The sequence below is a fragment of the Phoca vitulina genome, unplaced genomic scaffold, assembly GCF_004348235.1.
Source record: "Phoca vitulina isolate PV1807 unplaced genomic scaffold, GSC_HSeal_1.0 scaffold37, whole genome shotgun sequence".
NCBI lineage: Eukaryota > Metazoa > Chordata > Mammalia > Carnivora > Phocidae > Phoca > Phoca vitulina.
This window is the reverse complement of record NW_022589740.1, coordinates 9,541,419-9,567,522: the sequence shown is the minus strand read 5'-3', so window position 1 is coordinate 9,567,522 and position 26,104 is coordinate 9,541,419. Positions and strand designations below refer to the sequence as shown.

The window sequence follows — 26,104 nt, the reverse complement described above, 5'->3', positions numbered from 1 at the left end:
CCTGTGACTTCTGGAGGCAAGCATTAACCCTTTCTGAAAAGTTTGGCTTCTCAGTGTCCAAGAAAGGCACAGAAGCGTAGTAAAATGGGATGCTAATAAAAGGACAGAAGCAGTTTTTTTTATAAATGAAATGGACAGCACCAAGGAGGAGGAATTGAAATGACTAATGATAGAAGCTTTCCAGCAAAGGAATAAGGGTAACACATAGGGTAACTGAGATCAGCAGGGCCATTTAACTACCCTGTGATCTTCTGCTCCTCTGGGGAGGATCACATGCCCCCGGGCGGTGCAAATCTGTTGTTTTAAAGATACAAGGAGCATGAACTCTTAGCTCATTAAGATCAGATTTGGTTTTTCAAATTTACTCTGGGACCAAAAAATTACTGTAATTTTTTCCCCTATTTAATTCCCTATCTTCTTGGTTGTGCAGAGGAACCAACTCTTCTGTAAGGATTTTAAAATGCACTATAACTTATTTTCAAAAAGTGGGGGCAGTGTGAGGAGGAGGGTTGCCCAGTGGAAAAAAATCCTGTTGGTGCTACAACCAGATATTCAGAGGTTATAAAAAAAAAGTCCTTTGTCAATAGTTTTTGTAGGGTGAGGGCTTCTATTTTCCATAAGGGGTCAAGGAAAGCCTATCTGAGATGATATTTGGGCTGAAACTGAAGGAAGTGAGGAAGCAAGCTTGGGACAGCTAAGAAAGTGTATTCGGGCAGTAACGCAAATGCAAAAGCCCTGAGGCAGAGACATGCTTGGCTATGGGAGGAATACCAAGGCCAGTGTGGTTGGAATGGTATGGGTAAGGAAGACAGGGGCAGGGAAAGGAGAGCAGAGAGGCAGCAGAGATCTAGACCATGCAGGGCTCTGAGCACTTTGGCTCTTACTCTAGGAGAGGTGAGAAGATGCTGGAGGGCTCTGCAATCATGAGTAGCATTTTCGGTGACTGAGGTCCTGTAGAGTATACTTGAGGGAATAGAGGGCTAGGCTGGGGCATAGGAGGGAGTGGTGGGTGTGGTCAGGAGACACACCAAGTGGAGCTGGGTTCCTGACGAGCTTGCACACTCATGCTCGGCGCAACTTACTAGAGTGGAAAACTTGAAATCAACACTTGGGTCTTTCATGTGATTTTGTGCAGGGATATACTCTATAGGGAAAACACCCCTTTTCCTCTTTCATAGTTTAGTCCAACCTACATCCTTCTAGACCTCATCTAATAATTCACTTAAATCACTGGACAACTTGGCAGGCACTCAAGGGCGTTCACTCATGATCCTCCAAGCAGCCTGGTGAACTCAGCATGATTTCCCTCCTTTGGCAAACAAGGACACACAGAGGTGCCTGCCCAGGTCACACCACTGGTTGGTGACAACTGAGGAAGAGAGCCCAGATTCTTTGGCGCTGACTGCAGGTTCTTCCCACAGCCCAGTTCTGGGCCTCTTAAGCTACCAATTTACCAAGGCAGTAACCCAGAATTCAAGAAGACTCACACACAAGGTGGATACATTGGAGTCAAAGAAGACATTAACACGGAGGAGCCCCATTTTGCCTCACAATTAGGGGATCTGTTCTCTTATTACGTAGAGTGATTTAGCATCTTACCCTACATACTCTCTTCTGGAATGTTCTCCATGAACTGTGTGAAAGCATGGCTTGTGAATAGACACACCAGTGATGGAGAGCCATGGTTTCTTTTAAAACCCCAGCCTGCCTGGCCTTATAGAACCTGTTCTTATGGAAGCTGTGGCCTGGGTCCATCTGTAAACACAAGGGAAGGGGAAGAAACTGGAATTACTTACTAAATAGACATCAAGCACGGAGGTGTTATCATCCTGCATTTCCAGAGCATTTGGCTCAGAAGTCAAGTAGATGGTCCCCTCTTCCAAGGTAAATGTTGAACTGGAAGGTAACCCTTTACTGGAAAAATGAAGAAGAATAATGAGCATGTGGCCTCTGGACCAAGATCCAGGGGAACCTCCAAGTTGTGGCTAAAGACGTGGAGTTTGGGAAAGCTTTTTGGGATAAAAGATGATTTTGAGAGTTCAAAGGCAATATGGTCCTACCTGGAGATACGCTCGCTTGAGTTTAAGGAATTTGGTTGTACTAGCAGTGTGTTTGCTGTCTGCTTCCCTGCAAGGGACACTTATTTATATTTCTGAGAAGTGTTTTGTGGGTCCCTGGCCTTGTGACGGCAAAGGGCTATCATCTCGAGGCGCAATGGTCAGCTTTGACTTTGAGTAGTTGGTTCCTGCTGCTTAGGTTCTCCACTTAGAGTACTCACGCTTTGCTGGTTTATAAAGATAACCTTGTGCACAATAAATATTGGTTTCTTTCTTTGTACTGTTCTCTTTTCCTTTTAGGCATGAAAAGTTGTCAAACTTAAATGTGCCCCAGAGTCCCCTGGAGGGTTGGTAAAAACCCACTTTCCCAGGCCCTACATCCCCAAGTTTGAGGCAGTTGATTGGACACAGAGACCGTTGGTTTGCATTTTTAATAAGCTCCAAGGTGATGTTCCTGCTGCTCGGCCAAGGCACACTCTCTGAGTACCGAGGAATTACGAACGTGCTTGTGAGGACAGCCTAGGTGTCCCTTTGGTAGACAGCAAATGCCACAAGAACGGTGGCCGATAGTCATCCCGGAGAGTCCTTCATGAGGGGCAACCACCTTGTTTGGTCATGATACGAGAACCAGTGACAACTGTTGAAGTCATTGGTCCGTTTTGATACTACTGAAATTGGGAATTAATCTCGGGGCTCAGGAATGCACAAGTTTTTCCTCACTGAAATAAAAGTTACATTTTTAACCTCTGGCAGCGTTCCCTGGGAAGGCTGTGCAGGAACAGGACCTCCACCAACAGTGGTGGACGAGTGGCTGCCCGTCAGCCCACTGGGGCCAAGCTGGTCGGGCCTGAGAGCGGGAGTGCGGAAGACGGCCCGTCTCTCCCCTCGCCCACGACCAGGGCCTGCCACCCCTGCAGGGCCCAGCTCAGAGCTCACACCCATCCGAGAACTGGAGTCTGGAGCCAGCCTCTAAGCTTGTTGTTGGAGCCCCCCCGCCCCCTGCTGCCCAGGAGACTGCTGAGGGCACGGTTGTCCTCTGCCCTGCCCCAGGCTGGGAGCTTCTGAACATAGGAACCCGTTCGTGGAAGCTCTGTGAAATAGTCAGAAATCCTGACCCTTTTCAATATTTTTTTAAAAAATGTCAGAATTGTATGAATCTTAATCAGGTTCATTTGTATTTTTCCTGATTATAAAATACAATGAAAAAATGGTACAAAATACTAGACAAGTAGTAAGAAGCAAGGGTGAGAGGAGTCTCCTGTGGGCCACTCACCCGGTGATGTGGGAAAAGGTGGCAATGAAGGGGTTAAAGCCACTGTACTCTGCCTCGATGGGTTTTCTCCTACATTCTGGACACAGTAAGGAAAAAAAAAAAGTCCTCTCGGTTTTCAAAACTCTAAGATGGGTTACCCAGTGCGGGACACAAAATTTGTTCGGACGGACTTGAAAGAGCAAGGTGCGCATGGCCTCTATCCGTGGGTCCTTAAAACCATATAACCCAGCAATTCTACTCCTAGATGTAGAGCCAAGGAAAAGGAGAACGTGCCCACCCCAAGACCTGTACACAAATGCTCCCAGTCACATTCTTCAGAATAGTCCCAAAGTGTTTAATAACCCACATGTCCACTAGCTGATGAACGGATAAGTAATTCCTACAGTGGAATATTATTTGGCAATAAGAAAGAATTACTGATACGTGGAACAACGTGGGTGAATCTTGAAATCGTTTATGCTCAATGAAAGAAGCTGGTCATAAAGGACCACGTACTGTATGATTTCACTTATGTGAAATGTACAGACGAGGCGAATCTTGAGAGACAGAAGGCAGATGAGTGGCTGCCAGGGGTGGGGGTGAGAGGGTGAGGACTAGGGAATGACTGCTCTTGGGTGTGGAGTTTCTTTCTGGGCTATTGAAAACGTTCTAAAATTAGCTTCTAGTAATACACAACTTGGTGAATATACCGAAGCCACAAAACTGTATAGTTTGGGTAAATTTTATAGTATCCGAAACATCTTACTGAAGTAAAAAGTTTCATGAGGCACCTAAGGGTCAAGATTTTAAAATTGATGTCTCAGTGCATAGTACCAGAAATATCAGAAATTGGATAGAATAGTTGAGGTCACATCAATTTTAGAGCTGTTTTGGGTAGATTCCAGTCATTCAAAAAACATTTTCTTCTTCCTAATAGAGAAAAATAATTCCAGTTGACCTGGCAACATGAAAGAACTGGGCTCTGAGAATCCACGCTGTGGGGTGAACAGACCGTGCGCGCAGGTCTATGGAAGCCCGGGGACCCGTCTACACTGTCACAGGGCTAGCTGGTGTGGCAGAGGTACGGGGACCTTCCTCCAGGGCACCCGCTACTCTCTGCCCTCTTCTGTTCACATCATCTCTGCCTAGCACCCCCTTGGATTTGCCACCCCAGTACGTCTACTTCACAGATGAGGGATTGAGGACGAGGCAGGGGGGCGCAGGAACTTGCCCAAGGTCACACTGCCGTTGAGGAGAGTTTAGGATCTGAACCCTGTTTTCCAATAAAGCCCCCTTTCTAGGGCCAGCTCTGCAGAAATTTTAGAGATCTGCCATTGTAGAAATTGAGGTAGCAAAGGAAGACGTACCTAGGAACTTGAAAATAATCCTGGGATCCAACAAAAACAAAGGCAGTATATGGTGTTGGATGTGACTGCAGCGATCTTTGCTTGAGGAGAGTAAAGATGGCCAGGAAGGTTTGGGGAAAAGCAGGCAGAATATGCTTTACTGGGGCACCTGGGTGGCTCAGTCGGTTAAGCATCTCCCTTCGGCTCAGGTCAGATCTCAGGGATCGAGTCCAGTATCGGGTTCCCTGCTCAGCGGGGAGCCTGTTTCTCCTTCTCCCCCTGCCCCTCCCCCCCGCTCATGCTCTCTCTCTGAAATGAAATCTTTAAAAAAATAGGCTTTATAAATAAACATATTTTTCTTCCTTAGAAAGTTAAAAATAGAATTACTCTAAGATGCAGCAATCCCATTTCTGGGTATATAGCCCCAAAGAACTGAAAACAGAGTCTGAGATATTTGTTTATCCAAGGTTATGGGCTAAACTGTGTGTCTCCACTGAGCCCCAGTTCATAGCCTGAAGTCCTAGCCCCCAGTACTTCACAATGTATCTGTAAAGATAAGGTCTTTAAAGAGGTAATTAAGGTTAAATGAGATCATTGGGATAGGCTCTAATCCAATATGACTGGTGCCCTTAAAAGAAGAAATGGGGGGGGTGGGGGTTGGTGCCTGGATGGCTCAGTCGGTTAAGTGTCTGATGCTTGGTTTCAGCTCAGGTCATGATCTCAGGGTCCTGAGATCAAGCCCCACATCAGGCTCTGTGCTCAGCGGGGAGTCTGCTTCTCCCTCTCCCTCTACTGCTCCCCCTGCTCTTTCACTCATAAACAAATAAAATATTTTAAAAAAGGGTTTAGGACAGAGACATGAACAAAGACTGTGTGAAGACAGGGGAAAAGATAGATAGCCATTGACCAGCCAAGGAGAGAGGCCTCAGAAGAAACCAACCCTGCTGCCACATTGATCTTGGACTTGTAGCCCCCAGAACTGGGAGAAAATAAATTTTTGTTGTTCAAGCCGCTTCATCTATGGTACTTTATTAGGGCAGTCCTAGCAAATGAACACACCCACGTCCATAGCAGCATTATTCACAGCGGCCAGTAGGTGGGAGCAACCCAAGTGTCCACTGGTGGATGAACGGATGAACAAAATTGATACACACACAATGCAACATTATTCAGCCTTGAAAAGGAAGTGAATTCTGCCATATGTTAACGGCTGAATCTGTAGGACATTATGGTACGTGACATCAGCCAGTCCTTCAAAGAAAAATACTGTGTAATTCTACTTCCATGAGGTATCTAGAGTCGTCAAATTCACAGAGGTGGAAAGGGGAATGAATGGTGGTTGCCGGGGGGGCAGAGGGTGGGGGATGGCGAGTAGTTTCATGGGGACAGAATTTCAGTTCTGCAAGATGAAGAGAGTTCTGGAGATTGGTTGCACCATCACGTTAGTGTATGTTAACACCACTGAACTGTACACTTAAAAATGGCTAAGATAGGAAGTTTTATGTGAAAAAATTTTAAGAGATTTATTTGAGAGAGAGTGAGCATGAGCAGGGGGAGGGGCACAGGGAGAGGGAGAAGCAGGCTTCCCGGCTGAGCAGGGAGCCCGATGCGGGACTCGATCCCAGGACCCTGGGATCATGACCTGAGCTGAAGGCAGATGCTTAACAACTGAGCCACCAGGCGCCCCTGTTATGTGGATTTTACCACAATAAAAAGAGAATAATATTTACCAAGAACAATAGTTTTTAAAGCTTCTAATGTTTTAATTAAAAAAAATGACCTATGAAAGAACTCTGAAAAAAAAAAAAAATATAGCCCTGTACAAATCATCAGGCATGTATACAGTTAAGTCCCATTAGGTGCATTCAGAATAATCTGACATTAATACATCTTGGCATTGAGTGAAAGCTACAGATCCAATTCACCGATCTTTCTTTACATACTGAGTAAGGAGGATGACAAATCTACTGGGTGAGATCAGAGTACAGAACTAGCGGTCACTTCCCGAAAAGAGAATGCATTTTAGGAAAACAGGTACCTGAGCCGACAGAGCCTCATAGGCAGAGCATGAGCTCTGGAACTAGAGGATTGAGCCCTGAATCCTGGGTCTTCTGAGTTGTGTGTGATACTGGATGACTCTCTTCAGCCGCCTGAGCTCCCGGTTCCCACACAGAAAACGAGAACAGTATCAAACATGCAGGGTGGTTGGAGACATTAGGGTAATGGATGCACAACACAAACTCCCATTTATGGATCTTGTGGTCTAGGTGCTAGGATGGAGCAGAGACTGAAATCGGTATTTCTGCCTCACAGAATTTACACAGTATGGAAGCAAAAGGACAATGAGATAAATACTTAAAGCACAGCCAAGAGATACAAGTGAGTGAATGGCGTAGATCATCTGTAAACAGCAAACTCTCCTTGCTCTGCCAATGGAGTTTTAGGGATCTCAGGCATGAGTCAGACCTAGGGGACACAGGTATGCCCCCTCTACTCCATGGGGCACTGGCCCGCTCGCCGAAGAACCCCGCTGCAGTGTGCCCCCGCTCCCTCACTGCTCTCTCTCGAGATCACATGCTACCCGCGCACTCATTTCTTGGCTTCTCTAACCTCTTTTAAAGACCTCGGGCTGGATGGTCAGCTACTAGTTGCGCAACTGGTTTTTAGCCACTTGCTTTGTAAGTCCTGCAGGTTTGTTTTGGGCTTCAGCTGAAACCGATAATAATTCATTTTCACATTCTGTTACGTTTTTAGCAAAGAAATTAGTCAAAGTTCTAACCCACACCACTGAAGATAAAGCTTTATCTTTTTTTTTTTTTTAATTTTATTTGTCAGAGAGAAAGGGAGAGCACACAAGCAGGGGGAACAGCAGGCAGATGGAGAAGCAGGCTCCTGGCTGAGCAAGGAGCCCGATGCAGGACTGGATCCCAGAACTCCGGGATCATGACCTGAGCTGAAGGCATCTGCTTAACCAACTAAGCCACCCAGGTGCCCCAAAGCTGTATCTTTCCTAATCAAGAAGAACCTCACATAAAACAAAGTATTTGTGATTAAGAACCTTTTTATTGTATGCTTAAATGTGTATGTGAATATCCCTTGCTACTTAAAAAAATTAATGAGGGGCGCCTGGGTGCCTCAGTTGGATAAGCGACTGCCTTTGGCTCAGGTCATGATCCTGGAGTTGTGGGATCGAGTCCCGCATCGGGCTCCCTACAGGGAGTCTGCTTCTCCCTCTGACCCTCCTCCCTCTCATGCTCTCTGTCTCTCATTCTCTCTCTCTCTCTCAAATAAGTAAATAAAATCTTTAAAACAAATAAAAAAAAATTAATGAAATGTAAATATTAAAAGAATAGGGAGATAATGCAAGAATAAACCATCCAATCCAACTAAAATGCATCTACAGCCGGCAGCTAATTCCTCCTTCCTTGAAGATGCCTCAAGTAGTAAAGTTCAGATTGGTTCTAAAAAGGATTTTCACTTAAATGTTGGAGCCAGGGATCAATTTCATGTTTGTTTCTCTTCCGTTCTGACATGGGGGGGGGGGATATGCGATATTCTTGCTACTCAGTCCTGTTTACTGTACTGTTGGTTTCTTGGGCACAGGCCTATCTGGAATCAATTTCTAATTTGATTGTTTTCCAGATTCCTTTATAGGGGTCACTATAAGTGAGAGCATCTCTCTTGGGAGGAGTGCCCTCAAAACCCAACTGTTGTGTCAGAGGGCCTGCCACTCCTTAGCCTCGCAGCTTGGGAAGATCCATTTCTAGAAGCAACATTACGTGACTAGGTTAAAGAGTCTGGCTGCCTGCCTGGGTTCTGCACCATCAATTTTTGCCACGATTCCCTCAGTTCAGACTGTCTGAGGGCTAATTGCGCCTACTTTGCAACAAGGCTTTCGGGAAACTGTTAATCCACCCAGTTGTGTTCTTCTTCCCTTGTAAAATCAGAGAAGCTGCCCATCCTTTGCACCTGCTCTGGGCTCTGCTCTCTGCACCCACGGCAAACCTGGTGTAGGTAAGAGCTGTTCAGGAGGGGGCATTTCAGATCCTCACAGCGCTCCCCCGGAGAGCAGACCTGAATGGTTCTCCGATGTCACACGGGCCTCTCTGACATTTACAACAATGCTCCTTTCTGTCACGAGCACCATTAGCCTGGCTGGATTGCTGAGAACCGTCATCGATGATTTTATAGCCGGGAACACTCTGACTTCTGTTTGCAGACCTAATGAGTGCTTTACAGCTCATTCTCACGGGGGCATGTGCTCAGGGGACAGACGGTACGCTCCACAGTTTTTTGTCCTTTGCCTTGAGGTTCTCTTATCAAAGTAATAAAAATCTATCAAATGATTTACAATGAAAAGCCATGACCTGTGTCCTGCCCCCGACCCCACCCCGGGGGGCAGCTTCTCCAGGGATGGCTCTCTTTTTAGCATTTTTGGTGGTTCCTTTCATATCTTTGGATGAATCAGGGAATAAAAGATATTCTCAACCTAAAGCATCATTTATTGATTCCATCAGGAGGACATGACCCTGTCCTACACTGTACTTCCTCCCAGCGTTTGCTATTTATATTTTATTTAGTTTGTAACTGAATAAGACACTTGACCTTTTTTTATTCCACCAACCATATACCGGATATCTTGAATTTCCTGTATCATTTGGTCTTTGTCTCTGCTTTCCTCTCACTTGGTATTAGATCCACTTAAAAAAACCTTTCTTTTATCTCTACTTTGTCACGGCTGTTAATATTTATAATCTATCTTGTAGCTATAACCACATTTTCCCTGCTTTGTCCAGGGATTGATTCTAAAATGAGAAAACTGATACATGGAATTTATATTATGATGACTTTGTAAATACTGTGGCCACCAGGGAGTGAGCGTTCTATTCCCCTCTCTGGATTCAAAGCCATGGTTGCTGGGCCATGCAAAGAAAAATGTTCCCAACAAGACTAAATGGAGTCTCTTTTTTTCTTTCTCTTTCTTTTTTTTAGTTTTGCTTAAATTCCCCACGTCAGGCTGTTTCATGTTGGGGGGTTTTTGCTCTTTAGAAATGGACTGGCATGGGGATTAAACACAGAGAGCGTGTAGACTGAGGATGGAGGCTTAGATACAACGTTGCCCTGCGATTATGAGTTACTTGTCTGAGCAAGTCCTGACGCTGAGCTCCTGCTTCTTCATGTAGAAACAGGAATGACAGGCCCTGCCCTGCCCATCTCATAGGGCCATCAGGAGACCCAAGTCAGATAATGCAGATGAGAGCAAATGCGACAGTTACGCTCTCCCTTACAAAGGCAGAGGAGCGGCACCAGGACTGTCACCTCTGGGGCTGGCTCTATCTCGCCGTGGGGGTGGGGCTTGGACCACCGTGTGCTCGCAGAGACAGGTTCCTCCTAACATTTCTCAAAGAATCCCTTTTCCGCTATTCCCAGTTTAGCTACCAGAACATTCACTGACAAGAAGAGCGGACAGGAAAACTCTACCTGCAGAGAAAACCCCCAAGTGCAGCCTAGTCTCTTTTAAAAGGCTTGCAAATCCTTGTTCAGCCCTGGAGATACAGGCCGCCTGGGGGCAGGCTCATCGCAGCCCGGCTCACACACCTGTGGTGTGATGCTCAAGCCAACAGCATGTGCCTCTCTCAGGAAAGCTCACTCTAGCTGCAGTGGGGGGTGAGGGGGGCAGGGGGGGGCGCCTGAGGCAGCTACTAGGTGTGGAATTCTGAAGCCTGGGCCCTGAGGTTCCTACTCCAGCCCCGACAGTGTCCGCACGCAGCAAAGCTCCCGCGGGGCCAGGACAGCGCAGCTCGATCATGGTGAGCTCCCGGGCTGAGTGGACAGCGAGTGTGCAAGACGCCCCAGGGCGGCCCCAGAGAAGTGGGAGGCCCTGGGCCACGGTCACTGCCTCTCGCTGGCTCCCGACTGCCGCACCACCCACCTTCCTAACCCGCCCTGCTGCACAGCGGGTTTCGGCGGGCTCTGCGGCTTCCGCCCGGTCTTGTCTCCTCTTCAGCCAGGAGCTCGCTGCTGCTCTGCGCTCTAGGGCGCTCTCCCTCTCCTGCTCCTTTTAGACGGGGAGGCTGCCCGTTCCTCCGGAGGCAGGCCGAGTGGCAGCCCCACTCCTGGGGATCTCCGGAGGGCTGCCCGTGGGTCTCATGCCAGGAGTAACGTGCCCCTCTCCTTACACACGTGAACGCCCGAGGCACGAAGCCCACGGCGGGCCCGGCAGCACTGGGACCCGGCCGGTGAAGACAGAAGCCACCTCTGCTGCGGGGTGCGGGCGAGGCGGGAACAGGAAGCCGCGGGGGCTCCGGGAGCTCGGCCGGCCAAGCTCCCCCCAGCGGCATACGTGCGTGTGTGCGTGCGTGTGCGTGCATGTGTCTGTGTATGCGTACGTGTGCGTGCATGTGCGCATCTGTGCGCGTGCGTCCACGCATGTGTGCGTGCGTGTGCGTGCATGCATGTGTGCGTGTGCATGCCTGTGCGTGTGTGCATGTGTCTGCGTATGCGTGCGTATGTGTGCGTGTGCATGCATGCGTGTGCATGTCTGCGTATGCGTACGTATGCGTGCATGTGCGTGTGCGCATGTGTCTGCGTATGCGTGCGTATGTGTGCGTGCATGTGCGCATCTGTGCGCGTGCGTCCACGCATGTGCGTGCGTGTGTGCGCGTGCATGTACGTGTGCGTATGCGTACGTGTGCGTGCGTGTGTGTGTGCTGGGCGGGGCTGGAGGGAGAAACCTCTTCCGAAAAGGAACCCTCCTGCAAGTTCCGGGGCCTTGCCCCCCCCATCTCTAGATTTATTTTTCTTCCCCCCGCCCTCCCACACGCGCTTCCAGCCGTCACTGACAGTGATGTTTACACTGTGATGAGGGTACCGCACGCATTACTTCATTTAATCGGTAACGACAACCCTGTGAGATGGGGGCTCTCATCTGTAACGTGAATATTAGGGCTAAGTCGTCCAACCCCAGGTAACACATGGTGGCCCCTGGACGTGGGCCAGGCGGACAGCTGGAGCATGCCCTCCCCACACGGCCTCCAGAGAGCAACCCCTGCGGAGCAGGAGCTCTTTGCCGGGTTCCTAAGACACTCGCCGCAACAACGGTCCGACTATGAAAGAAAAGAGATCCACAGATCCATTTCTAAATGGCCAATCTATTCCTGTAAGTCAGTCCTGATTGGCTGAAGTGGGGCCGAAATAGACATTAAAGAATAGCCACAGGAATGCCGATACCCCACGCACAGAAATTATTTTGAGACGGATCACAGACAACATGGGAAAGCCAGACCTGCTCAGCTTCCGGAAGAAAACAAAGGAGAATGTCTCCATGACCTCGGGGGTCCTGACCAGGAAGGGGCAGAAGGGAACTTCCTGGTGTGATGAGAATGTTCTTTATCCTGATCTGGGTGATGATTACTTGCGTGGACACATCTGTCAAAATTCGTGGAACGACACACTTGAGACTTGCGGGTGTTACCATATATATATTTCAGTAATGAACGAGCATCAAGAACAGTATCTGCTTTTTTACTCACTGAACTATAAATCGTTCATCCAAATGTATACTGAGCGCCTCGTCTGTTGTAGGTACTGCGCTAAAAGCCACACCAAAGTTGGTAAATCGTTCACACACCTGGGTCATTGACTTAAAGTCTTTGAAAAAAATGGGAAAAATACATAATAAAGGCTGAAAAGGAGCAAGTAAGTACATATATCATTACTATAAAATAGCAAACAAACAAAAAACCTTGACAAAGTAATTTCTCTTGGACTTTACAACACTGAATCGCTTGGGCTCTCTTGGGAAACATGTTTTCTGTCCGTATCTGGCAGACCTTAGGATCAGAATTCATTCTCTTCCCAGAGTGCTCATCCATGGACTTGAGACAGAATACATTTAAGTAGGTCCAGAGGTAAGGCTTAGGGGAATAAGACAGATTCTTATAATATGAACAGCCCACAGAACATCCCCGGCTAAGTGGCGTGCGCTGAAAGCTGAGGTGATTGTACTCTCCAGCAACAGCAAACCACCACAAAGGCAACGGGAATTCGGGGTCTTTTAAATCCCAGGGGACCCAATGGCCTCCATGGCTGGGAGAAGCAGTACAGTATGTGGAAGAATGAACTAGAACAAGAGGCAAGGTAGCTGAGTTCCAGTACCAACTCGACACTCAGAAGCTGTGTGCGCTGTGGGGACACACGGGGGCTAAGGAGCGGGGTGAGCCATCTGACCTCCCCGGGCTCCAGCTTCCTCCCCGTACACATCAGGGCTCTGAATCTGATGAGGTCCTTCCAGCTTCCGAGAGCTTGGATTTTTAGCTCAGTTGGCCCTCTCTCAATTTCTGCAGAAAACCGAAGTTTGAGATCAGAGGAGCATATCAGAAATGCTGAAATCAGTATGCTGAAATGGAAATGCCTTTTGCTGTGTAAGCTGACGGCATCAGTTAGGGTTTAAGAGAAAATGACCAGGAGATAATTCATTCCCATCTTCAGCATGATATATCAGCACGATATTGCTATAAGGATTGGAAAAAAAATCCAGAAAAGCAAAGATTTACTCAGAGAGATGGTGTTATAGGTTCAATCGTGTCCCCTAAAACTCGTATGTCGAAGTCCTAGCCCCTAGTACCTCAGAATGTGACCTTATTTGGGAAGAGGGTCATTGCAGATATGATTAGGCTGAGTTCGGACTAGAGTGGGGTGGGCTCTAATCCAGTGTAACCCATGTCCAGGTGGGCACACAGGGAGAACACCATGTGGGGGTGAAGGCACAGACTGGGGTGATGCTTCTGTAAGCCAAGGAATGCCAAAGACCGCAAACTGCCAGGCGACAGGATGGGACAGATTCTCCCTCACAGGCTTGGGAAGGAAGCAACAACACCAACATGGCGGGCTTCTGGCCCCCAGAAGCATGAGACGATACACTTCTGTGTGAGCCACCGAGTGTGTGGTACTTTGTTACAACCGTCCTAGCAAACCCATGCGGGGGCCATCAGTGCTCAGAGGAAAACCCTGCCTTAGCAACAGGCTGGCCCATTAGCACTCGTTCTCCCCTCCCTTAGCCCCGAACACCAGTAACCTGAACCTTGAGGAAATGAATATTCTGGGGACCTGAGAAAAGTACCATTCCTATTCTTTGCTGAATATTACATTTTCTAACTTTAAAAAGTAAGGCCTTTCTTCAGTAAAATCCACCAAACATTCACTGAGGCTTTATTATTTACCAGAAATCATTAGATAATATGTGTGCCTTAGCTTTCAGGCTTGACTTGGGTCCTCCTTGTACCAATGTGCTAAAAATGCAGAGGGCTGAAATGACCACCCTCAGCATCATTTAGTCAACATCCAAACTACTACCAAGGCTGTGGAAGCTGCTGGAAAAAATAATATGAGAACAGATTACAAGGCAGCTTTGCTTTTCACAGATGTAATTATAACTGTTCAGGGCTATCGGAAAACCATACGCAGAATTGATTTTCAGTGTGGCTGGTGGCTTCAAAGAGGTTCAGAATGACAAGAAGTTTCTTATATGTGGTGAGGCCAATGCCAAACTATTTATAAACTCTGATTTGAATAACTGGAAGATGTCACATAAACTACCTATTTCTGCCAGCCAAATCAACACCCTGTCCGGAGTCATTAAATACATAAGCAGTGCAGGGGGAGTGAAACTGAAAAGATCCCCAGTGGGCAGACAGTTGGAGGTGCCCGGGATGATCTGGGAGGTATACAGCACTGGCAACTCGGAGAACAACTGGAACTTATTTTGGTTTTCCAATCATGACTCAGCTTTAATCTCAGGCAGTGACGCTTTTGTCCCAAGACCCTTTCTATAATTTAAGGAACAAATTAGGTGCTTTAAAAACAAGGTCACTTTACCCACTTGCTTAAATAGTGATTCTCAAACTTTAAGATGCATTAGGATTACCAACAGGCCCAGGGAGTGACATTTTAAACAACTTGTTTCTGAAGCAGGTGGCTCTAGAATATACCTTAAGAAATACTGGCTAATAGATACCGAAAGAAACAAGGTCAGTTTGCATGATCTCACTTCTATGTGGAATCTCAGAAAGTCAGATACTTAGAAACACAGAGTAGAATGGTGGTTACCAGGGGCGGGGAGATGGGGAAATGGGACATGTTGGTCAAAGAATACAAAGTTGCAGTTATGTGGGATGAATAAATCTAGAGATCTAAAGTATACATGATGACCTCAGTTGATACAACCCTATTATATATACTGGCCATTTGCTGAGAGTGGATTCAGGTGCTCTCACTACACACACACACACACACACACACACGCACACGCACACACACACGGTGGTACAACCTTCTAGTTATAAGATAAACCAGAGCTGAGAATGTGATGTATGGTGACTCCAGTTAACAATACTGCATTATACACCTGAAAGTCACTAAGAGAGTAAACCTTAAAAAAACAACACCCCCTCCCCAAAACCAAATCAACCAGTCAGAAACAAAGAGACACAAAACCTAGTCCCTCTCTTCAGGAGTCCGTATCTAGTGAAGGAAACACACAAGCTAACATGTAGTAACCAGAACCAAGCTCCTGGTTTCAATCAAACAAACAATAATGTGAGGATGGGTATGTTAGCTTGATCACAGTAATCATTTCACCATGTATATATGTCAAATCAGATTATAAATCTTAAAGACACAATTTTTATTAAATATTATATTTAAAAATTAATAATTAACAATTAATAATTAAAAATTAAATTAAAAATTATAAAAACAAAAGAGTTCTAGGGGAGAACAGTCTGTGATCACACATGCAAAGTAAGAGCAGGAAGTAAGACAGTAAGTTCCACATCTATTTAGCATGATAAAACTTGGGTGAGTTGCATGTGTACTATTTCCTATGTAACTTTTTTGAAAATAGTACTTTGCAGAAATGTGTCCTAGGCATTTAAAATTAATGTATTAGGCTGTGATAAAGAAGTACTAAAATCTAAAAACAAAACAAAAAAGAAAGAAATACTGGCTTTGAAGGTTGATGAGGATTGACGTGCAGCCTGGAAATGGTGTGGGGTGCTTCTGTGAACGGCCGAGGACCAGAACGATCAGCTCGGGGAGCGTGGCCACGGATACGGGTGAGGATGCTGGTCACTGCTAAAGTCCCTGTCTGTACCTCCGGGGTTCAATATGGGCTGCGCTTTGCGGCTGGTGCCGAGAGCACCCAGAGGGGCTGGCGGGGCAGCTGTGGGCCGGACCTGGCTGGTGTTTGGAGCCCTGGATACCGGGGTCAGATATGCAGCCACGGACCACGTGTCACACACGATGAATTCCACCTTCCACAGAAAACGCATGCATAAGCCAACCAAGAAGTGATTGGGCACTTTGTAGAATGCCACAAAATATGCCAGCCATTATCTTACTCTGTTCATACACCCTCCTTCTCATTACATGTTAAGGTGGCCCGCAGTGTGTAAATACAAATATTCAGGTTTACAAGCTGCCATGGAAATGATACCCTTCCCCAGTAGGTCCACCTACTCCCGAGGAGTCTCAGTTACCCATTTTTGGAGTCTGACTTAAACTCAGCTTATTTTGGATAATGCCCATCTTTCGTATTGGATGTCTAAATCCTATGTACATGGAACTTCTCACTGGCGATTCATAAAAATGCCCTCAAAGTATGTGTCACTTTGAGGCCTTCACTGGCCTTTGAGGCCTTCACTGTTTCCTTAGATGAAGCTGTTCTAGTCCCTCTGAGTTGAATAGGAGGAGGAACTTGAAAGCTCTGGTTCCTTCCTCAGGGATTCCCCTGCTAACCACTATTACTCAGCTGGGACACGAGCAGGTCTTTGTCTACATGACAGTGGTAAACATAACTCCCCTTATTTACCATATGCAAGTGTCCGCCATGCTCCTTGCCCTTGGAAGGTACCGATTAGATGTCCTCTTTTCCATGAAAGCTGGAGGGGCCTAAACTTACCTCCTCACGGTCTCCCTGTCTCTGGCAATATAACAGCATCTGCGAGAACTCAACAAGGTGACTCTAACCAAGCCGGTCACTTGTATTTAATACATTTTAGCTGTTATTAGTATTATCACTGTAGATGATAATGAAGAGAAGGAGTGGCAGACTGAGAAATGTGTAACAACCGGCATTCTGGGAAAAACATTATATGCATACAGATATGCATGCATATATATGTATATATACATTCCACTGACAAAGAATGTGTAGCACACAATTTATAAATTATAATAATATGCAATCGTTTTTACCGTGACGTCCATATAACTGATTGTCACGGGATGCTTTTGTTGATTTTTATAGAACTCGGGCATCCATAGCCAACCTACGATTGCAAACGATGATGTGTAGCCCCATCAGGTTGATTCGTATTTTCCTTTACATTAATAAGACAAAAACAAAATAAAGACGTGGCAGAATTTCACCCATTTGTTCATGATATGAGCTACATCTGTCCTGAATGGGAAAACAGTTTTCAAATACTGGTAGACTATTTCCTCAATTTTTTGTGCTATCAACAATGAGATGGCTCTGGCTACTGCATGCTTTTAAGCTCAAAAAACAGACCACCGACAAAACTGTAAATCTAGCCCTGACTTAATCAGTGCTCGACACCTGCTGTGGATTAGGTGCTCCTACTTCAATCTACCAGTGTGATGTCACTGAGTGAGAAGCTGGAAAGGAACACAAAAGCCCACCACCATACAGGATTTCCACCATACGGATACCATGTATCCATGGACCCTCAAGAGCAAGTAACAGATAGGAAGTAAAGTAACTAAGAAGGGATGACCGTTGAGACCACCTTTAAAAAACTGTAACTCATGTCATGGTAAGCTTTTGTCATTTAATTTCCAGTGATGGCTGTGTTGACAACTAGCTCCCCAAGTTTTTTTTTTTTTAATTTAAAGATTTTATTTATTTGAGAGGGAGAGAGAAAGCAGGAGACGGGGGAGGGTCAGAGGGAGAAGTAGACTCCCTGCTGAGCAGGGAGCCCGATGCGGGACTCGATCCCAGGACCCCGGGATCATGACCTGAGCCGAAGGCAGATGCTTAACCGACTGAGCCACCCAGGCGCCCTGGCTCCCCAGGTTTGACCTTTGACTTTCACAAGTCAGAAGGAGCAGGCTCCAGCGCGCCGCCTCACAAAGGCAACAGGAAAACAGTAGGAGCAATTTTGTGTATAATCTACGGGCTGCCGCTTCCATCGGAATCATTCTTGTTTCTGGCAAAATGTTACTTGTCAGTGAGCCACAGAGCCCGGTGGAACTCTGGAATAGTTGCAAGAGGTCCTCAAATTCAGATGTCCACATGTAATTTCTTAAATCCACACACATTAAAATTACATGGATAACACCCAATGACATGGATATTTTGACTTTGAAGAGTTACAGCCCATTGTTCTCAGCTCCAAAAACTGAAAACTGAGAAGGAGCGTATAACTTTTGTGCATGGAAAATAATATATATTAAGGAAATAAAATCCACAACATTTGGATGAATAAAAGTTCATCTGTCTTGGTATTAACGACCTACTTTGTCTTACCAAAGCTTTTCCTCCTGTTGTGGGAAAGATGATCTCAGACAATCCACTCTGTGCAATATTGTTTGTGTAGGACAATTTCCTCCTAATTGCCAGGGAAAACCAAACACCCGCCGAAATCATTAAAGCTGAGGCCAGTCCTGTTACAAGCACATAATGAATAAGCATCTAAAAGACTTGGCACAGTGCCCGGTCCTGACAACCTATAATTAACCCTAGCTGTAATTCTAGATGGCACCGGGTTTCAATGAAAAACAACTTAAGGAAGAACAAATGATCCTTTAAACAATTTTAAATTTCACCAGTCCACGACTTTAGAAAGTCAACATCACCTCTTAAAATACCTAAGAAAAGATCAATGGAAAGGTCACTGGATCCAGAGTTGAAGGACTTGGATTCTGATCTTGATTCTGCGGCTATCCATCTACATTTCAGTGATGTTGAGGAAATTATGTCACTTCTATGCACCTTAGTTTCCCAGTTTATAAAGTAAAGGTGTTAGGCTAAATAATGGCCAGTTTTTAATTAATTTATTAATTTTCAATTTTTTTAGCGACACAGAGAGACAGCGTGCGAGTGGGGAGGGAGGGGCAGAGGGAGAGGGAGAGAGAGATTCCCAAGCAGGCTCCAAGCCCTGTGAGGAGCCCGACACGGGGCTCAATCTCATGGCTCTGAGATCACGACCTGAGCCAAAATCAAGAGTTGGACGCTTAATTGACTAAGCCACCCAGGTGCCCCAATGGACAGTTTTTAAAAAATAGGATATCAAGCTCCATCATTAGGAGAATTCTGTGTCCCATAATGAATTAAAAACTTGACCAGTACACCCTGGTCCTGTACATCCATGTCCTGAGTGTTATTCTCTTGAACAACCACGAGGACCCTCTTACAGGCTTTCAAGGTTGCACTTTCCTGTGATCCCTCTCGTTTCCAATGTATATTTGACCTTCTTTCCAATGTGTGTTATCAGCTTCCTTACTGAAGTTTGTTTACCCGAGAGAACAAGGCTCTCTTTTCCGGGAGATCATAAAGCAATTCCCAGAAGGGGGCAGAGTGGGAGGTGGAGGATGTGCTCGAGTACAAAAGAGACCTTATAATGTTGATGTGTTAGGAAAATAAGGTGTGGTGGTTGCAGCCCCTGGGCTGGTGAGTGCTTTTCTTCCACCTTCGGGCAATGCAGTACTTATAATAATAATGACTAAGTCTTATTTTTTAAATTCTGAGTCTGTGGTTTTTTTTTTTTAAAACACTGTTCAATTAAACAATTTTACAGTTCGAAGCACGCTGTGCGTACGATCAAACAACAGCAATAACCACCACCCCTAATAATAGTATTAACTGTCCCTCATGGAGGCAGCAAGCCTGGCACTTTACATACTGTCTCATGTATGATTTTAACAACCCATTGCTTCATACAGGAAGCAAATGAGGTCCTGAGAAGTGGAAAGCCTCAGGTTTGGCAGGCTGGTAAGTGCATAAACTTCGTAACACAGCCTACCACTGCCAGTAAATCCCCCAGCATGACCCAGGTAAGACTGATGCTGCTCTGAGTTCTGAACGGGGAAGAGAGCAGTGCCCAGCTCGGGGAGACCACTGCCTGGTGCTCTCGCCATTAACACGTCTCATGGACTGAGCCGGGGGAGGATGGCCATTCGGAAGTGGCCAAAGGGACACTTCACCAAGCAAAGCTTTATTTATTTATTTATTTTTAAAAAAGATCTTATCCATTCATGAGAGAGAGAGAGAGAGAGAGAGAGAGTAAGAGTGAGCACAAGCGGGGGGGGGGGGGGCAGAGGGAGAGGGAGAAGCAGACTCCCTGCTGAGCAGGGAGCCCGATGCGGGACTCGATCCCAGGACCCCGGGATCATGACCTGAGCTGAAGGCAAGTGCTCAACCGACTGAGCCACCCAGGCGCCCCTCCAAGCAAAGCTTTAAACAAACAAGAATTCAACGCAGTAAGGACTGCCCAACACATTGTCCAACCAGTAAAGATTTCCATGCTAAGATAAAAACTTTAACAGCAAAATGTACCCAAATACCATTGGTTAGAATAGCATGCAAAATGGCTGTAGATGTCATGTCTGTTTCACAACCGTGTGGAAATCCAATTAATTTTTATTAAGCAGTATCAGAAGAAGCTCTCAAATACTACTTACAGGATCCAGATTTAAACATCAAACAATTCTGTGATAATGCCAAGCCCTGGCTAGGATGTGACGCAGCCAGAACTCGTATGTTGCTGGGGGCAGTGTAAATAGAAACTATATGATCACACACATACCTGATGAGTCAGTAATTCCGCTTCTAGGTATGTACCCCATAGAAATGTATTCACACGACACCGAAAGTCATACACAAGCATGTCCTTAGAAGCTTTATAGAGCAGCCCTAATGCAGAAACAACTCACACGTCCGTCATAAAAAAAAAAATGGATAAACAAATATTGGAATACCACAGAATGGTTCCTATTCAGCAGTGAGAATAAATCCAGCCCTACCAAACAACATGGATGGAACACAAACATGATATTGAACAGAGAAGCTAGACCCAGGAGAGTATATACTGTGTGATTCTGTTTACATAACATTCAAAACCCAGCAAAACTAACATAGTGTTAGAAATCAGGACAGCGGTGACATTTGGAAAGGAGGCAGGGGTTAGAGGTTGAAAGGACCCTAAGTGGGCTCAGCGATAAAACACCATTCTATGAGACAGGATTATTATTCTTACTTTATAGATGAGGAAAAGGTTATGGGAACACATCTAAGGTAATGTGTTTTTTTTTTAAGATTTTTATTTATTTATGTGAGACAGAGAGAGAGAGAGAGAGAGCGCAAGCAGAGGGGAGGAGCCGAGGGAGAGGGAGAAGCAGACTCCTGGCTGAACAAGGAGCCCGATGCGGAACTCGATCCCAGGACCCCGGGATCATGACCTGAGCTGAAGGCAGATGCTTAACCGACTGAGCCACCCAGGCGCCCCTGTTTATTTTTATATAAGAGGCTTTTGCCGGCATTCTAAGCCAGATCTGAGTCTTCTCATTCTAGTGATACTAAATATAGTCTCTTCTTACCCACCCAGCACTTCTTTCCTCTGTTGGTAAGAGCAGTCCACTTAGCCCTCGGGGAACTAGGCTCTACCTGCTGCACGTGGTCCTGCTGGGAATGCACCCCACAGCACGTCACCCCACGAGGGTGAGCCTCTGACTCAACCTGTGCTCATTGGACTGTCTCAAGGAGAGGAACCTGGGGGGTGTGACGAATAATGGATGAAAAGTGTAGGAGCTCAGTAATAATATCGGCTGCAGCCGAATGTGAAGCTGTCCACGAGTCTGAGATCTTCTGGAAGCAAGCTTGGTGAAAGCAAGGACGAGGCAGATGCCCCACACTGCGGCACAAGGGTCTAGGGTGACACGGGAACAGTTCCGTAAATTCTGCCCAATGAACGAATCCTTGAGCTGCTGTGTTTCATATTCCTTCCTTGGCTTAGCAATTTAGCCTTCCCTTTAGATTATGTGAACTAACTGCTATTTTCCCAGGGATTTCCCCTGCAATGCCAGTTTCTCTTGCCTGCAAGCAAAAAACCCTATCTGATACCTATTATTTCTATGGAATTGTTACATGTTCCACAATAATTGAGGACATAGCCTTATAGAGTTTTATTTTCCTACCGCAACGCATTGTACCCATTATTATCACCTAAAAGAAGGACGCTGATGGAAAACTCAATTGGAGCATCAAGGAACTGTACCATCCCTTAGGAGAGATAACTGATGAGGCGGCATTCAGGTTCTCAAGAAAAGGACGACCTGTACTATGTGGGGAAGTGGCTTATTTCTACACTGTACTTGATTCATCCTCGAGTCGGACCAACTTCCACATGTTTACCTAGAGCTACTCATGCAAATGAAACCTAATTAAACAGTTTACGAGTTGAGAGGAAATGTAATATGATCTCAGGAAGAGATGGGCTGATAGTTTATTAAGATATAAAAATCATTAGGGCGCCTGGGTAGCTCGGTTGGTTAGGCGTCTGCCTTCGGCTCAGGTCGTGGTCCTGGGGTCCTGGGATCGGGTCCCACAGCGGGCTCCCTGCTCAGCGGGGAGTCTGCTTCTCCCTCTGCCTGCCACTCCCCCTGCTTGTGCTCTCTCTCTCTCATAAATAAATAAATAAAATCTTTTTTAAAAAAAGCTATAAAAATCATTAGTGTGCGCAGAACCGATTTCAGAGAAACCATTTGCCTTTTGCCTTTGACTTTCATCTCCTTGAGCGTGGAAGAGGCTGGCATGGATGCAAAAAGATGATGACAAGCGTTGCCAAGTGACAGTCTATGAGTCTGGAGCATGGTCTGACATGGACCTTTCCCTCAAAAGATACACAGCCTGGTTTTCTACATTTGGGACATAAAAAAATCATAGGTGTTTGCATGTCCGATATGGACCGCTAAATATAAGCAGGAAACTTTTCCTTACCCCTGGTACATATGCATGAAAAACTCCTTTGGTCCAACCCCAAATTCTGGAGACTAGGAAGTCTGAGCTGTAAGAGCCAAAGTTATCCACATCCAGCCTTATATGGATTGAGATTCCGTGGCAGGTTAAAATATAATCTGCATAATACATTAATCACAGTTAAGGCTAGCTGCAAAAAAAGACCCAGACTATTAGACAGATTACTGAATTGTCCTTGTGTGTACCACTGGTATATTAAATATACCTTATTTCAAGAAAAGCCTCAAGAAGTCATTTTCAGACATAATCCCTCATAATCACATTATAATGAAGTGCTACTACAACATGATTGTGGTATAGGGTTTGGTGATGTCACTTTTGAGGGGAAAAGCACCGACTCCTTTTTTTTTTTTTTTTTTAAACTAAACCCCATAGTATATTGGGATTTTGTAAGTTTTCCGGAATGTTCTTTTTCTGTCCCAGGGTCCCATCAGGATATCACATTACATTTAGTCATCATACCTCCTTGAGTTCCTATAAACTGTGATGGTTTCTTAGACTTTCCTTGTTTTGAAGAATTTGACACTTTTGAGGAGTACTTAATAGGTATTTAGTAGAATGTCCCATGATAGGGGTTTGAGTGATGTTTCTTCTTTTAAAGATTTTTAAAAATTTTTATTTACTTATTTATTTGAGAGAGAGAGAGCAGGCGAGCAGGGGGAGCGGGAGAGGGAAGCAGACTCCCCACTGAGCAGGGAGCCTGACACAGGGCTTGATCCCAGGACCCTGGAATTATGACTTGAGCCAAAGGCAGACGCTTAACCGACTGAGCCACCCAGGCGCCCCTGAATGGTGTTTCTCATGGTTAGTCAGGATTTATAGGTTTTGGGGAGGAAGATCACAGAGGTAAAGTACCATTCTCATCACATCATATCGAGAGTATATACTGTTAACATGACTTAAACTGATGATGTTAACCCTGGTTGTCTGGCCAGGATGGTGTTTATCAGGTTTCTACACTGTAAGGTTACTCCTACTTCTCTTTCCATACTGTGCTCTTTGGATATAAACTACCAAGTGCAGCCCATACTTAAGGTATGGGGAGGTATGCTTTACCTCTTTGAGGACAGAGTAGCTACATAAATTATTTGGAATTCTTCTGCATTGGAGATTTGTCTCTTCTCCCCCATTCATTCATTCAGCCATATATTAATATCAGTATGGACGCATACTTATTCTTTGGGTTATAATTCAATGCTACGTTATTTTATTGCTCCAACTGTCCCTGTTTTAGCCATTGAGAGTTCAGTTGGCTCCTCTGCCCTCGGACATATCCCCATATTTGTGCTTTTTTTTTTTTTTTAATTTTTTTTTATTGTTATGTTAATCCCCATACATTACATCCCATATTTGTGCTTTTTAAACACTAATTCCTTTTTCTTTTTAATGGAGAAGGATAGATATCCATATTTTTTTGATTTGGATGACTTATGTATGGAACTACTGAGGAACTAGGTTGGATCTTTTAATCCTTACTATATATAGCACTGTAGTATCATTTTATGGTTAATCCAAAGGTTGAAGAGTAACCTCATTTACCTCATCATTCATTTACTGGACAAACTTTGTATGTTTGCTATGTGCTAGGGATTCAGAAATGGGTTAGTTTCTTTAAACCATTCCTAGTCCATGACTGGTATTAATTCAGGCTGAAAGGCTATGTGTTTCAAAACTAGACTGTCCGTCCATCAGAGGTGGCAATTAGAACATATACCCTCTGCTCCCTCGTATTTCACCTTGAACTTTCAAATTAAATCACAGCTTCAGAGTCACTGGTTGGAACCAGTCCCTAGTTGGAACCAGCTTCCCAACTGGAGGTCCAGGGGTAATGCAGACAGAATACAGAACTGTTCATCCCTAGGGACTCAGGAGAATTCTAGGTGCCCTCTGATCCTGCTAGTTGCACACGGTGACTTTTTGTGATATGTCGACAAAAATATTTGAAGGGATATCTTCTTAAAAAATGGGTATTTAAGTATATGTTACATTTTAGGCATTGAATGGATAGTCATCATAGACGTTTTCCTGTCTTGTCATTACAGTACCCTTGTGAGGTAGACGTCATTATTCTTTTGTTACAGGTGAGGAGACTGAGGCCTGGGAGGTAAAGTCATGTAGCTGGTGGCCGGCCCAGTGGCATTCTAATTCAAGAGTCTCGAAGCCAGCTTACCTGTCCAGACTGGACATTCTGGCTATATAGTCTTACGGTTTCCTTGGAGGAAGCACATTGTGCCAAGTGCGGGCGGTGTTAAGGCTCAGGTCTATCTGAGGCCGACACACATGCTGGTTTGGTTTTGGTCTGTTCATAATGAAGGGAAGAGAGGGTTTCTACCTGCCTGTGGAAGAGGTTTCTTTCTCTTCCCATGAGGCTCTGTATTTGTTGTCATCAAGCACTCCTCTTGTGGGAGTTACCTTAAGAGAAACCCCAGAACGGCAGGGTTACAAGGAAGCTTCGAGGCATTCTAGCTAACCGGCCACATGATGTTGCTCTGCCCTTCACCATTAAACTCTTCCTTCAACAGAACAATCATCTCTTTGTAACTTCTAGGCATGGTGGTTGTTTTTGTTGTAGGCATGGGTTTTGACTCTCCCCCTTGGGAAGAAGAGCCCTTAGCCCGCCTCCCCATGCCAGCTCCATCAGCTTCCAGGACAGCACGGGAGTCAGGCCAGCTTATTCTGGGGCAGATTTGGGGGAGCCCCCTCCACAGCACCCCTCACACCCTCAACAGGGGTGCCGATTTATTGAGAGCTCCGCATACTGAGACATGCCCCTGGTCTGAGACTGGGAAGACGGGATGCTTGCATGTGCTGAATAAATACTAGTTCTTTACTTTTCTGAAGGTCCTCTCTCGATGGCATCAGACCATCCTCCCATAAACCCTAAGAGACACTTGAGTCCATGGTGTCCTTGTAAAGTGCCTCTATGGGGGGGGGTGGTGGAACCACACACATTATTACACATAAGCATCTATCTGTTTCAAAGTTCAAAAGGAGCAAGTCGAGGAAGCCTTGGACAAGCCTGGCTCTAAAGACTGTCTCCAAGAAGAGTGATGACTTAGGAGCACAAGGGAAGCAAGTTCTATTTATTTATTATCAGTTGCTTTTATTTTTTTTATGTTCAGATTTTATTTATTTGAGAGAGAAAGTGAGTGAGAGAGAGAGAGAGAATGAGACCGCAAGTTGGGGGGATTGGGAGAGGTAGAAGTAGACTCTCCACTGAGCAGGGAGCCCGACGTGGGACTCGATCCCAGGACCCTGAGATCATGACCTGAGCTGAAGGCAGATGCTTAACCGACTGAGCCACCCAGGCGCCCCACAGAATTTAGTTTAAAGACAGGCACTGGGAAGAAAACTGCTACTGATTTCATTTCCTCCTGACATGAAAAGCAGGTGC

General features: G+C 45.6%; 1 protein-coding gene across 7 annotated transcripts in view; it reads right to left on the bottom strand.

Moving 5' to 3' along the window:
* PIP5K1B (phosphatidylinositol-4-phosphate 5-kinase type 1 beta) overlaps positions 1–26,104 on the bottom strand; it is a 297,690-nt gene that overhangs the window by 19,512 nt on the left and 252,074 nt on the right. For 6 of the 7 annotated variants that reach the window (XM_032427595.1, XM_032427597.1, XM_032427594.1 and 3 more), the window contains one exon: positions 1,797–1,914. The exons of the other annotated variant lie outside the window; for it this stretch is intronic. In XM_032427595.1, coding sequence (XP_032283486.1) covers positions 1,797–1,914 — 118 coding nt within the window. The remainder of the gene's footprint in view (positions 1–1,796; positions 1,915–26,104) is intronic. 7 annotated transcript variants of the gene reach the window in all.